The sequence below is a fragment of the Musca vetustissima genome, unplaced genomic scaffold (genome assembly GCF_032173495.1).
Source record: "Musca vetustissima isolate MV318-11 ecotype Yass unplaced genomic scaffold, APGP_CSIRO_Mvet_v1 utg61474, whole genome shotgun sequence".
NCBI lineage: Eukaryota > Metazoa > Arthropoda > Insecta > Diptera > Muscidae > Musca > Musca vetustissima.
The window spans coordinates 1-13,208 of NW_026881516.1; the positions used below are offsets into that span (position 1 = coordinate 1).

General features: G+C 36.1%; 2 protein-coding genes across 2 annotated transcripts; both read right to left on the reverse strand.

Annotated features, from left to right (window-relative positions):
* Window positions 1–37: 37 nt before the first annotated feature.
* Window positions 38–3,892, reverse strand: LOC133327423 (glycerate kinase-like). The gene is made up of 3 exons (XM_061535977.1): window positions 3,611–3,892; window positions 440–1,318; window positions 38–373 (listed from the first exon to the last, which is right to left on the reverse strand). Exons 1-3 carry the CDS (start codon window positions 3,890–3,892, stop codon window positions 38–40), a joined length of 1,497 nt encoding a protein of 498 aa, XP_061391961.1.
* A 3,700-nt stretch (window positions 3,893–7,592) lies between these two features.
* LOC133327424 (uncharacterized) lies at window positions 7,593–11,223 on the reverse strand (the record flags this gene model as incomplete). The annotated part of the gene is made up of 10 exons (XM_061535978.1): window positions 7,593–7,710; window positions 7,771–7,933; window positions 7,995–8,189; window positions 8,308–8,718; window positions 9,085–9,105; window positions 9,217–9,437; window positions 9,543–9,708; window positions 9,767–9,958; window positions 10,027–10,415; window positions 11,121–11,223. Coding segments are annotated over 10 exons (1,979 nt in total), but the record flags the coding sequence as incomplete, so codon positions are not given.
* Between the last annotated feature and the right edge of the window lie 1,985 nt (window positions 11,224–13,208).

A 13,208-nucleotide genomic window follows, 5' to 3' on the forward strand; every position in this document is an offset into this window, starting at 1 on the left:
TTAAATTATTTACAACTTAGTTTATTGCACATTGCTTTTATAACAATAAAAAGAAATGCAGATCCATAACATTAGTCCCTGTATGTCCTGTGACCACATGATAATCTCCCTGCTTAACTCCTTTATAAAAATTATATGAATCATTGTTATTGATAAATGATTCCAAATCACAAATATTTTTGGAATTCAACTCCAAGAAGTCTTTGACGACTTCAGAACACGCCAATGCACCAGCAGCATTCGTGGGTCCATCAATGCCATCAGTACCGGCACTAAGGAAACAAACGTTTCGCAAACGTTCTTGGCGATAAAACTCCAGTGACAATCGCAACGCCAATTCTTGATTACGGCCACCAAGACCAGAACCCGAGACCTAAAATATACCAAAATAAAATTAAATATTTCCTTTAAAAAAATAAATTAAAAGAGGTTGACCAACCTTCACCGTGGGTTCCCCAGCCGTAATTAGCATTAGAGGCTTCTTCGATTTCTGACACATCAGCAGGGTTTTTAGGAAATGTTGAAAAATCCTTGAATCAAATGGAAATCTCTTCCTCAGTTCATATTCCTCAATGAGGCCTTCCTGGAAATCATAAATTGCCGCCAAAAAATCACAATAGGTCTTGGTGAGATCCTGTACATCTCCCTGCATGGTGGTGGATGCAATAAATGGATTATAATTACAATTCATGGCCTCGGAGACTGCAGCCGATGTGGCCACACGATTATCTCCCACCACATAAATTGAATTATTCTGTTGCGAAATCACTTCCCCATCATTTCCAGTGGTAATTAAAATTTTCACATGTTCCGGCAAATCCTGCCATAGCTCGTATTTATGCAGAATTTCTTCAGGGCTGGTTTGCTTCGGGGTTGAAGTCGTTGAAACCCATGTGGGTCCACTGGCAATCAAATCAACTGGATCACCAACTATATCACTTATCACAAAGGAGATTACCGCTGAAGCTTTGCTGGCAGCCATTGCCAATTGGCCACCCTTTATCGATGATAAGGCAATGCGAACCTGATTCATTTCTTGTATGGAAGCTCCTTTGTTGGACAGGTTTTTTATTAGTTGCATTTTTTCTGTTAAAGTTATCGGATCTTTGGGGAGTGGTAGTAAAGCTGAACCACCTCCCGAAATTAAAACGAAGAGAATATCATTTTCATTTAATGATTCCGCAAGGGACTTGATTTCTTTGGCCGCCTTTAAGGCTATCATATCGGGTTGATTGTTTTCAGCTCCTTCATAGACCCTAAACACGGTGTCCTCTTTGAGGCACATTTCCTTAATTTCACGAAATTGCTGTTGACTACCCTAGAAAGACGATCAAAAAAGTGTAAACAGAAGTATTTTATGCAAATTTAAAAAGTATAACTAAATTTGAACTTACAATTATTCTTACACTTAGCTTTACTTAAAAATTATTTTTTGAGGTTAGTTTGTATTTTGAAGTCACTTAAAATCTGCACCAATTCGATTTTCGTTAAATAGACAAATCCAATCCTTGTTTTAGACCCTAAAAACTATTCTTAACAAGATCAAGGCCTTGTTTTAGACCCTAAAAACTATTCTTTAAAAGATCCATGCCATGTTTGAGACCCTAAAAACAATTCTTTAAACAATCCACGCCTTGTTTGAGACCCTAAAAACAATTCTTTAAAAGATACACGCCTTGTTTGAGACCCTAAAAACAATTCTTTAAAAGATCCACTCCTTGTTTGAGACCCTAAAAACTATTCTTTAAAAGATCCACGCCTAGTTTGAGACCCTAAAAACTATTCTTTAAAAGATTCAGGCCTTGTTTGAGACCCTAAAAACTATTCCTTTAAAGATCCATGCCTTGTTTGAGACCCTAAAAACTATTCTTTAAAAGATCCACGCCTTGTTGGAGACCCTAAAACTATTATTTTAAAGATCCACGCCTTGTTTGAGACCCTAAAAACTAAAAACATAAAAAATCCACGCCTTGTTTGAGACCCTAAAAACTAAAAACATAAAAAATCCACGCCTTGTTTGAGACCCTAAAAATATTTATTAAAAAATCCACGCCTTGTTTGAGACCCTAAAAATATTTTTTTAAAAATCCACGCCTTGTTTGAGACCCTAAAAATATTTATTAAAAAATCCACGCCTTGTTTGAGACCCTAAAAATATTTTTTTAAAAATCCACGCCTTGTTTGAGACCCTAAAAATATTTTTTTAAAAAATCCACGCCTTGTTTGGGTACCCAAAAAAATATTCTTTAAAAAGTCCACACCTTGTTTGAGACCCTAAAAATATTCTTTAAAAAGTCCACGCCTTGTTTGAGACCCTAAAAATATTCTTTAAAAAGTCCACGCCTTGTTTGAGACCCTAAAAATATTCTTTAAAAAATCCACGCCTTGTTTGGGTACACAAAAAATATTCTTTAAAAAGTCCACGCCTTGTTTGAGACCCTAAAAATATTCTTTAAAAAATCCACGCCTTGTTTGGGTACCCAAAAAAATATTCTTTAAAAAGTCCACGCCTTGTTTGAGACCCTAAAAATATTCTTTAAAAAATCCACGCCTTGTTTGGGTACCCAAAAAAATATTCTTTAAAAAATCCACGCCTTGTTTGGGTACCCAAAAAAATATTCTTTAAAAAGTCCACGCCTTGTTTGAGACCCTAAAAATATTCTTTAAAAAATCCACGCTTTGTTTGAGACCCTAAAAATATTCTTTAAAAACTCCACGCATTGATAGAACCCTAAAAAATATTCTTTAAAAGATCCACCCTTTGTATAGAACCCTAAAAACTATTCTTTAAAAAATCCACGCCTTGTTTGGCACCCATAAAAACATTCTTTAAAAATTTAATTTTGGTATTTATTAATAAAATATAATTTAAGAAAAATATATATAAAATAAATTAATCCAAATTTTGATATACATCAAAACCACGAGAATAATCAAATTGCAAAGATAACTCCGGTTCGGGGACCCAGTGAGTTAGTGCTGGCATTGGTTTTAAATAGTCACGCAAATTTGGCTGTAATGAGGTATCGGCGGATTTTGCAACTTTACCAGTCCTTGAAGATGATTGTTGTTGTGGTGGGGAGGGTAAAATCGAATCATTGACATTCAAAGGGAGCAGATTCTTAAAAACATTATAGGTAACCCCGAAATTTAGTTTCTTCGTTGTTTCGCTTGGTAAGGAGGGAATATTGTCAGCAGTGGCTGCTGCCGAAGGAACCTTTTGATTTTGTAACTTTTCAGCCTGGCGCATTTGCCGCAAGGTGGTATATAATTTTGGTCGTTCCATGGTGCTTCGAAGGGTTTGCGATTTTAATATAATATTCAAAGAAATTTTCACTTTGTTAATTTTGAAGATATAAAAAAATTAGGCGCTTCGTTTTGTTTACAAAATGAAATACAAAAACAAAACAACAGCAACTAAACATCTGTTCAATTTCGATATTTATTTTCAATATTCGATTTGATGCCTGTATATACGATAATTTTTGTATCCCAACTTATACAATTAACCGCTGTACTATCCAAGGCAACCACCATTCTCTTTATAGCCCTCTAAACGATAACTCGTTTCTCATAGAATTATCGATAACAAATACGATTATTTACTTACCTTTGGTATACTCAATATGCCCTGCTTCAGTGTGTCGCCCAATGCTTTTTCCAATTCCACCGCCATACCCAATACGGCTTTACCAAAACCCACTGCATGACACTGTTTATGGGTGATATCCACCCGTTTACCCTGCAGCTGTATAATTGTTCGATCACCTTCCGAACGCGGTTCCAAATTGTAATTATTACGCGAAGACAATAAATTATGCGGCCGCACCGATTCGACGGATTTGAGGAAAATTGTTTTCAGATTTTGTAAATGCTGCCAACGGTTATACATGGTTAGTCACGACACTTTGTTGTACACTACACGAAACTTTATAAATCGAAATATATTGAAATAAATTTCAATATTTTACTATTTTTTGGCAAACGGAATCTCACTCTGATAAGAAAATTCGAATGAATGAACGAAGTTATCAGTAGCAGATAAATAAACAAACTAACAGCTGTTGCTGTGAAAAGCCGACTAGTAAGAAGAAGCATAGAGGGAATTCAAAGGGAAATTGATAACCCCTGTTGAATTAGTTTCAATGTGTCGTAGATGGGCGATATTGGAAGTTACGAAGTAATTTGAAAATTTTAAAGAATCCAGGAAAGCCCAGAACAGACAATTCCCATACCGATTGAATTTGTAATTCCTTTATGAGATTATCACTCAGCGAATTCTGAAGTTTGGATTAAAATGCCAACGAGAAGAGGATGCGTAACCTAACGAAGATTGATCTCACTTAAATGGAGAACTGCATCAAGTATAGCATTAAGTTTCTGTCCATGTTCGGCGAGCATTAGGCTCGGCTATGGCACCTCTTGATGACCTTTATCAGGTAATTTATTTAATTTTTTTGACAATTGGAAAAAAGTCCCATTAATGTCAGGCCAATTTCTTGTATAATAGTACGTTTACGTTTAACCGGATTTCGTTAACCCAGTGGGTTTCAATTGTCAATTCCTTTGCATATATGTCAAATAAATCCTCATAAAGTAGGTTAACCCGGTAAAAAATTCTAATGTAAAAGCCGTTTAAGTCTTCTGGAGCTACAGCTATATCCAACATTCAGGACCTAAATGTGCCTAATGAAATATTGGATTTACACTCCATGTTTCTTTGGACCAAATCCATTTCAGACAAATTGGAATCGATTTACAAACGTTCGTCCGTCTGTCTGGCCGGCTGGTGCGCTCAATAACTTTCGAAGGAAGTAACCGATTTCATCCACACTTTGCACATCGTAATATTTCTTCCAAACTTAGTTCAAGTTCGAAGACGGGAAATATCGGTCCACTGCTTTTGGTACCTTCCCCACAAAATGGTCAAAATTATATTAAAAATTAATTTCATAATATGCGAATCGACTATCCGTTTTGAAACAAACTTTGTACAACCTATTATCTTTACCAAGCCTACATGAAGTCCGAATATGGATTAGTGGACCAATACTTCTGATATCTCCCACATAAATTATCAGAAATTTCAATATTTATAAATTCCAATATCAGAAAATGGATTGTCCGATTTGTACAACCTATTATGTTTACCGAGCCTATATGAAGTCTACTCCTTCTGGTACCTCTCTTACATGCGGTCAATTTGCCTGATTTGAACCAAACTTTGCACAACCTATTATCTTTACCAAGCCCATATCAAGTCCGAAGTTTAGTCCACCTGCCGGCAACACCGATTGATACTTTTTTACTTGTTTTCTTAATAAATTAGCTAGTATTTTTCTTGTAGAAGATTTTTGGAGCTACAGATATAGAAAACTTCCAGGACGTCTATTTTCTATTTCAACCGGTTGTTCTTGTAACAGTTTCTATCAGAAACGAAGGGGTTTGCTTATGAAGAAGCCCTTCACTATCCGAAATTGCAGGAGGTTGGAGTAGGACTTTGTTGCATTTCATCGCGTTCGCTATCGACGGTCTGTTGGCGTCAGATGAAGTAATGACCTTCACAATATTTCGCCTTTCGTCCTGACGGACGAAAGAAGTCTAGGCAGGGGTAGCAGAATAAATTATGTAGTTGTGGTACATTCAAAAGAGGACATATCTTCTACAGATCTTCTATAAAAAAAGCCTCCTGGATGGCTTCTTTTTAGAAGATCTGACCTTTTAGAAGCATTCTCACTATATCCTATCCTCTATAAATATCTAAATTTATAGAATATTGAAAATAGATGTATCTTTTAGAAGGCCTCATAAGGCATTCGTTCTAATAAGCCTTTCGTTTTCAATGGAATATTTTTTGAGGTCTCCCAGCTGCAAAATACCTTATGGAGATCCTTAAGTGATAGAGGACATGAATACCCTCTGTGGGCCCTCCTTTGGCCAGAAGACTTCCTGTATGTCGTCTATTGCCAGAAGATGTATATTATTTTAGAATAATATCTTGCGGAGGTTTAATATCTATGTACGATATTGTATCCTAACCTCTATAAAGCTCTCAATTTTGTAAAAAAAAAAATTAAAAAAATATATTCTAGAGGACCTCGTAAGTCATTCGATCTACTAAGCCTTCTGTAGCCCATTTTCAATGGAATATTTTTTCTGAGTCTTTCAGCCTTCTGTAGATCCTCTAGTGATAGAGGACATGAATATTTTATATGACCTCTTGAGGAGGTCTAATATCTATGGAAGATCTTGTATCCTATCCTTTATAAAGCTCTCCATTTTGTAGAAGATTTAAAAAATATCTTCTAGAAGGCCTCGTAGGGCTTTCTATCTAAAAAAACCTTCAAAAGAATATTTTTTGTGGGCCTGTATAGCCAGAAGACTCTATTCTATAGCCAGAAGACCACAGTATACGGAAGACCTCCTGTCGGCCTTCTAGAGCACAAACTTATGCGTATTCATAAACTGTCATTGAAAATTAATCCTTATATTTGTCAGTTGGAAGCATTGCCGAATGGTATCGGACACATCCACAGGTTGCGGATATATAGTGGGTAGCAGGGAATTAAAAAAAAACTGTGGGGGTTTAATGGCAATGCCTCTCTGGAAATAACGGAATACCAATAATTCTTGAGATGACGAGGGGAATATTGACGGCACTAAATAAACCATTACCCTGAAGGACTACTTCTTAATGCTGGGATGTTACGCGACCTTGTGCCTATCAGTGTTTAATTGTTTGCAGTCAGGGAGCGTATGTATTCGAACGGAGCTTGAGTTGTAATGTGCATACCATGGTAAGGATGCTGTGTCGCGGCCGATAAATTGTCATCCATTTAATCGATGATTCATGGATTCAGAAAAAAATTAAACAAAATTCTAAAATAACATAAAACCAAAGTCGGGAAATGAATGAAATAGGTATACCTTGACATTTTCAGCCTCAAACGGTATCAAAAGTACAAGCTCACGCTAACACATTACTGGACATAGAGAACCACTTCTTAGCCTTATTGAGCAATATGGAAAGTATCCCGGCTGGTATACACATTACTTCCATTACGGGCTAGGCAAACGATGCTGAATTTGTTTGGGATTTAAGACAAGGCGTGAGTTTTATAAAGAATATTTATTGGGACCTAACACATGGATTTTCTTGGGTCTAAGACAAGGCTTAACGACCAGGTAATAATATTGGGATGAAGTGGACCGAAAACTTAATTTTTTGTGTTTTATAGAGTAGATCTATAGGTCACACTTGAAAGCCGAACATCACAACACAACCTACGGTGAAGGGAATCTGTGAAGTAATTAGAAGAGCTGTATTGAATATTAGTAATATTTGTTGACCTCTAGTCGGACAAGAGGGTGCAAATATCTCGAAATATTGCCAAAGCTCAGAATGTATAACCACAGAAAGTTAGATTTTCGTGGATGTTGTATAGGATATCATATAGTCGGCTACGTCTCACTATACTACTCCGCTCACTGGTTTAAGGAATAAATTTTTGGACACAAACAAGGCGTAGATTTTTACTTTTTTTTGGATTATTTTTTTAATATTAAATGCTCAACATAGTTTATGCAAAAAACTATGATCCCGTTATAGTTTGGACTATACCATTAACTACAACTAACTCCGTCTGGGCTGGAGTACCCAAGGCAAATGGTGATGACGAGCCGGTGGAAAGGAAATACGAACCGCGGGCTCTGAAAGAAAACGAATAGAACACATCTGACAAAGGAAATGCAAATTATTTCTCTACTCACTTATCACTGACATAATAGCCCATCAATTGATTCTCCACATCGAAATGATGGCATTGATTCAAAATGTAATGGACAAAGTCACCACAATAATACGACCAAAATCCCAATTCCGTTGTAATCGATTCGGCATAATAGATCACCGAACGAAAATGATTGCAATTTCCTAAGGAAGAAAACAAAGAAAAAATAGAGTGAGGAATTATTCAATTCTATTTTCAAAATACTTCTCTCCTCGAAAAAACTACAACCCGGTTGAACGATCGATTCCAAATTTGGATAAAAATCGGCATGGCCAATGGGTGATATAAATGAAAACAAATATGGATCGGTGTGTATAATATCAACAAAGTCGGCATCCGTGGGATCCAATTTGTCCTTCGGATCGGCGGATGTAAAACCCCATGCAGCAGGATCGAGGCCTGTTTAAGAAGAAAATAGAAATTAAACAAGTAGTAAAAGTAAATATTTTTAGGTTCTATATAATGTATTTTTTATAAAATATTTTTTGCGGTCTAAAACAAGGCATGGATATTTTACCTGTTATCTTGCCTATTCGAAAATCCATATGATTTGCCGCCAAGCCTGCAATTTGGGCACCCAAACTGAAACCAATTATGTGTATGGCTTCTGGTTTATACATTTCCATTTCTACAAGCTTCTTTAAAAATTCCGCCAAACACTTGGCCACAACATGAGTATTTTCTATGGCCCAGGGATAAAGACATGGTAATGTAGCCAACGGCTCATAATCCACACTGATCACATCAACATCCACATATTCCAATAGTAAGGGGCGAACTTCGGCATTAGGAGATTTATCCTTATTTAAACTTAGACCATGGATTAAAATTTCCAAGCCCGGTTGGCTGGGTTGAAATATGTCCGTTGTTATATTTAAGGGATCCAAGAGTAGGGGAGTGTTGGGAGAATTCCTATTAAAGAAAAAGAGGATAATTTATGGAATTATTTATATTTTTATACATTGAGGTTATACTAACTTTTTGTACAGCCAAAATCCAACATCCTTATTGGGGCATTTATTTTCGGCAAAATAACATGGAAAGGCCGTATTAAGTTCAAATCTAAATAACACTTCAATCGAGAATTAATTTGAATTCCAATTAGAAATAAAAAAACTTCGCTAGCCTTACATCCAACCACCAACCACAGAATGTGTTTCGTTACTAACATCTCTCCCGAACTTCAATATTACAACAAACTTTCATTTTGTTATGGCTTTCAATATAAATATGAAAATTGTTTTGTTTTTTTTATTTTCAAATTAAAATCTACAAATAAATATTATTAATCTATATCTAATTAGGTCAAGTTTGTCTTTTTATGTGTTTCAGTTCTAAAACAAATGCACGTCTCGTACATGCTGGTTGTCGTGTTTTTTGCTTCGCTATTCTCAGTATTTTGCTACTGTGACGCTACTACTGCTACTGTGCCGCTCATCGAAATGTGTCATTTTTCGAAATTCTACAAAATCATAATCGGTCCAATCAATGAATGCCTTACGCAGCTGAGGCTCGAAATCTTCATCGTAAATATCCTTGTAATCGTAGAGCATGGGCTGACGTCGGCCATTCATATTTTGCGATACCAGTTTGCCCATGGCAAAGGGTGATTTGTCGTGCGTTTTCAGGAAATAGGAACCGGAGGCACTGAAAATGTGAAATAAAAAATATTTTTTTAATTTACAAGCCTTGTAGAGGGACCCAAAAAAATATTTTTTAAAAAATCTACCCCTTGTGTATCGACATCCTTACCTCCTCTTTACCCGATGACCCATAATTTCATCATTCGAATATGGATTGCACAGACCAAAAATATTGTGCAGCCAACTAGGACATGCATAGGCCCAAAATCCCTCTGGGTTGCGTATCGATTCAGCATAGTATTGAGGGGCACGATCGTGATTACAGCTACCGGGATCTACAAATATAATAATGTTTTAATTAATTTCCAAAAAAGTTTTGCCTCCTCCCCTTACCCTCCATATTATCCATTTGACAGCCCGGCTGGTAGGGACCTATATTTGGATAAAAATCCACATGGCCCATAGATCTCAACATGCCACGACCCAATACATCGGTATGTATGACATCGACAAATTCGGCATCGGTGGCATCCAGCTTGCGATCGGAACCCACCGTTACAAACATGGGCTTGGCGGGGTCCAAACCTAGAAAAACCCCATCAGAGAAAGTAAATTAAAAATCAGGGAACACATATGTAGTATGACAAACTTACCCGTAATCCTTTTCAAACGCCTCTTGAGATAATTTGCCGTCTGCCCTGCCACCTGAGCCCCCAAACTAAAACCAATAATATGGATGCTGTCATTTTCCACAATATTCTGATCGACCATGGTGTTGATTAGATGACCCAAACATTTACTGGCCAGGGGTAGATTTTGCACCGCTGCAAAATAGCAGGGGTATGGAACCAAAGGACCATAATCCACCGAAATCACATAGACATCTTGAGTTTCTAACAGAGCTGGACGTATATAGGTATTTGGTGAGAAATCACGATCTCCGGTATAGCCATGTAAAATTATGTACAGAGGTTTGGCAGGCTTAAAGAGGTCCGGTGATAGATTTAATGGATCCAATTTAAGGGGAGTATTTTGAGTTTCACTGAAAGGATATGGAAGGAGGAAATATTCTTTAAAAACGCCACGCCTTGTTTAGGTGCCGGAAAAAATATATCCAAAAATATTCTTTAAAAAATCCACGCCTTGTTTAGGTGCCGGAAAAAATATATCCAAAAATATTCTTTAAAAAATCCACGCCTTGTTTATGTGCCGGAAAAAATATATCCAAAAATATTCTTTAAAAAATCCACGCCTTGTTTATGTGCCGGAAAAAAAAAATATCCAAAAATATTCTTTAAAAAATCCACGCCTTGTTTAGGTGCCGGAAAAAATATTCTTTAAAAAATCCACGCCTTGTTTATGTGCCGGAAAAAATATATCCAAAAATATTCTTTAAAAAATCCACGCCTTGTTTAGGTGCCGGAAAAAAATATCCAAAATGTTCTTTAAAAAATCCACGCTTTGTTTAGGTGCCGGAAAAACATTCTTAAAAAAATCCACGCCTTGTTTCGGTGCCGGAAAGAAACATTCTTTAAAAAATCCACGCCTTGTTTAGGTCCCTGAAAAATATTCTTTCAAAAATCCGCATTATGTTTAGGTCCCTAAAAAATATTCCTTAAAAAATCCACGCCTTGTTTAGGTTTCGGAAAAATATTCTATAAAAAATCCCGAAAAAAATATTTTTGGGTGGACCACTTGGTTTTCCATATCCATGTTCCACTGCATTCGACTTTGTTTTTCCACTTACTTGGTATATAGCCAAAATGTCACATTCTCATTGGGACAATCACCCTGGATGACAACACACTTCGGATCGAATAGGCCCACAAAAGGATTCCCGTTTGTAAAACCTAAACAAAGATTTTCATTTATTTACAACAACTTCACACAATAACAACAACAAAACCATCGTTCACACCTTTAATTAAAATTATAAATAAACAAATATTGGAAATTATTTTGAAATTTTTTAACAACATTTTTTGTTTTTGTTTTGGGGAGGCCTTTTCGGAACCACTAACTTCGGTGAAGACTTTTCTTAGAATAAACGAAATTCATTGAAAATTCTGGCTTTTTATATGACAAATCGAAATGTTGATAGACAACCAACATCGTTACGCATATTTTAACAAAATTTCATTTCAATTTCAAAAAAATCAAAATTTTTTGTTGATTAGTGGTTTCCCAATTTCTTTCCCATTCAACAAAAGAATTAACACCCAATTTGGTAGTCACCCTATTCTGTCAGTCCGTTAGGTAGTTAGTTAGTTGTGACATGACATGACAGTGACTGTTCACTCTCCAGGTGGGCGGACGTTCCATTGATTAGGTATCACTTCTGTTTGTTTTTATTTCGGTTTCAAATTAGCCACCTATTGCCACCTGACTTTGAGAAACGCAACGATAGTGTCGTCACAAAGTGATTTAGAGCTTCATTAGAATTACCGAACACCCTCATAAAAGTTTCACTCGGCTGGCGGTAGCTGCCATAGATTTGCTGCAACAACAAAGTCGACAATCCGACTTTTTTGTTGCGGCTCGAAATTCAATGTTGCATTATTGGATCAAGGTTTTGAGGCCAAATTCAAAGTTAAATAATTTTTTAATAAACGGCACATAAAGGGTTAATAACTTCAACATTGAATTTATTTGAGGAGGAGTACTTTTTTAAGGATATTTTTTCCGGGACCTAAACAAGGCGTGGATTTTTTAAAGAATATTTTCCAGAGACCTAAACAAGGCATGGATTTTTTAAAGAATATTTTCCAGAGACCTAAACAAGGCGTGGATTTTTTAAAGAATATTTTCCAGAGACCTAAACAAGGCGTGGATTTTTTAAAGAATATTTTCCAGAGTCCTAAACAAGGCGTGGATTTTTTAAAGAATATTTTCCACAGACCTAAACAAGGCGTGGATTTTTTAAAGAATATTTTCCACAGACCTAAACAAGGCGTGGATTTTTTAAAGAATATTTTCCACAGACCTAAACAAGGCGTGGATTTTTTAAAGAATATTTTCCACAGACCTAAACAAGGCGTGGATTTTTTAAAGAATATTTTCCAGAGACCTAAACAAGGCGTGGATTTTTTAAAGAATATTTTCCAGAGACCTAAACAAGGCGTGGATTTTTTAAAGAATATTTTCTAGAGACCTAAACAAGGCGTGGATTTTTTAAAGAATATTTTTTCAAAAGCCTAAATAAGGCGTGGTTGTGTTGGTGCCGGAAAAAATATATATTAACCAGTGAGCGGAGCAGTATAGTCGAACGGGGCCGACCATATGATAGCCTACACAACTTCATCTAAGAAAATCTAAGTTTTTGTGGTTCTATATTCTGAGCTGGGGCAATATTTCGCGATATTGGAACCCTTTTGACCGACTAGATGCCAATAAATATTTCTAAACTTCAGTACAACCCTTCTAATTTCTGGTCCACATTCTGGTTTGCGTTGTTCGGCTTTCAATTGTGGCCTATAGATCGATTCAAAAAAAAAAAACACAAAAAAAAGTTTTCGGTCCACTTCATCCAAAAATTATTATCTAGTCATCACCGAAAATTATAGGCGCTGTCCTTGACCATACCTGGATCCTCATAGAAAATTTCAAAGCGATCATCGCTATATTTCCGGGCAATGGGTTACTAAATAATATCTGAATTCGTAAGCACGTGTAAATATTTAAGTGTAACTCCCTTATCCGACAACATACGATAATGTGTATTTCCTTCAGGGGTAAATATATACCCTATAGAATACAAATTTTGTCATTTTTCACACAAAAGTCATGGTCCAATATTGACCGATCTTTATCAAACCAGTCTTGCTTATTCTTTGGC

What these genes read in the sequence shown, in the direction of transcription:
- LOC133327423 (XM_061535977.1), bottom strand. Translation starts at nt 3,892, where the DNA reads ATGTATAACCGTTGGCAGCATTTACAAAATCTGAAAACAATTTTCCTC. An exon ending in GCATATTGAGTATACCAAAG is followed by an intron (nt 1,319 to 3,610) that starts GTAAGTAAATAA and finishes TCGTCTTTCTAG; the next exon opens with GGTAGTCAACAGCAATTTCG. An exon ending in CTGGGGAACCCACGGTGAAG is followed by an intron (nt 374 to 439) that starts GTTGGTCAACCT and finishes GGTATATTTTAG; the next exon opens with GTCTCGGGTTCTGGTCTTGG.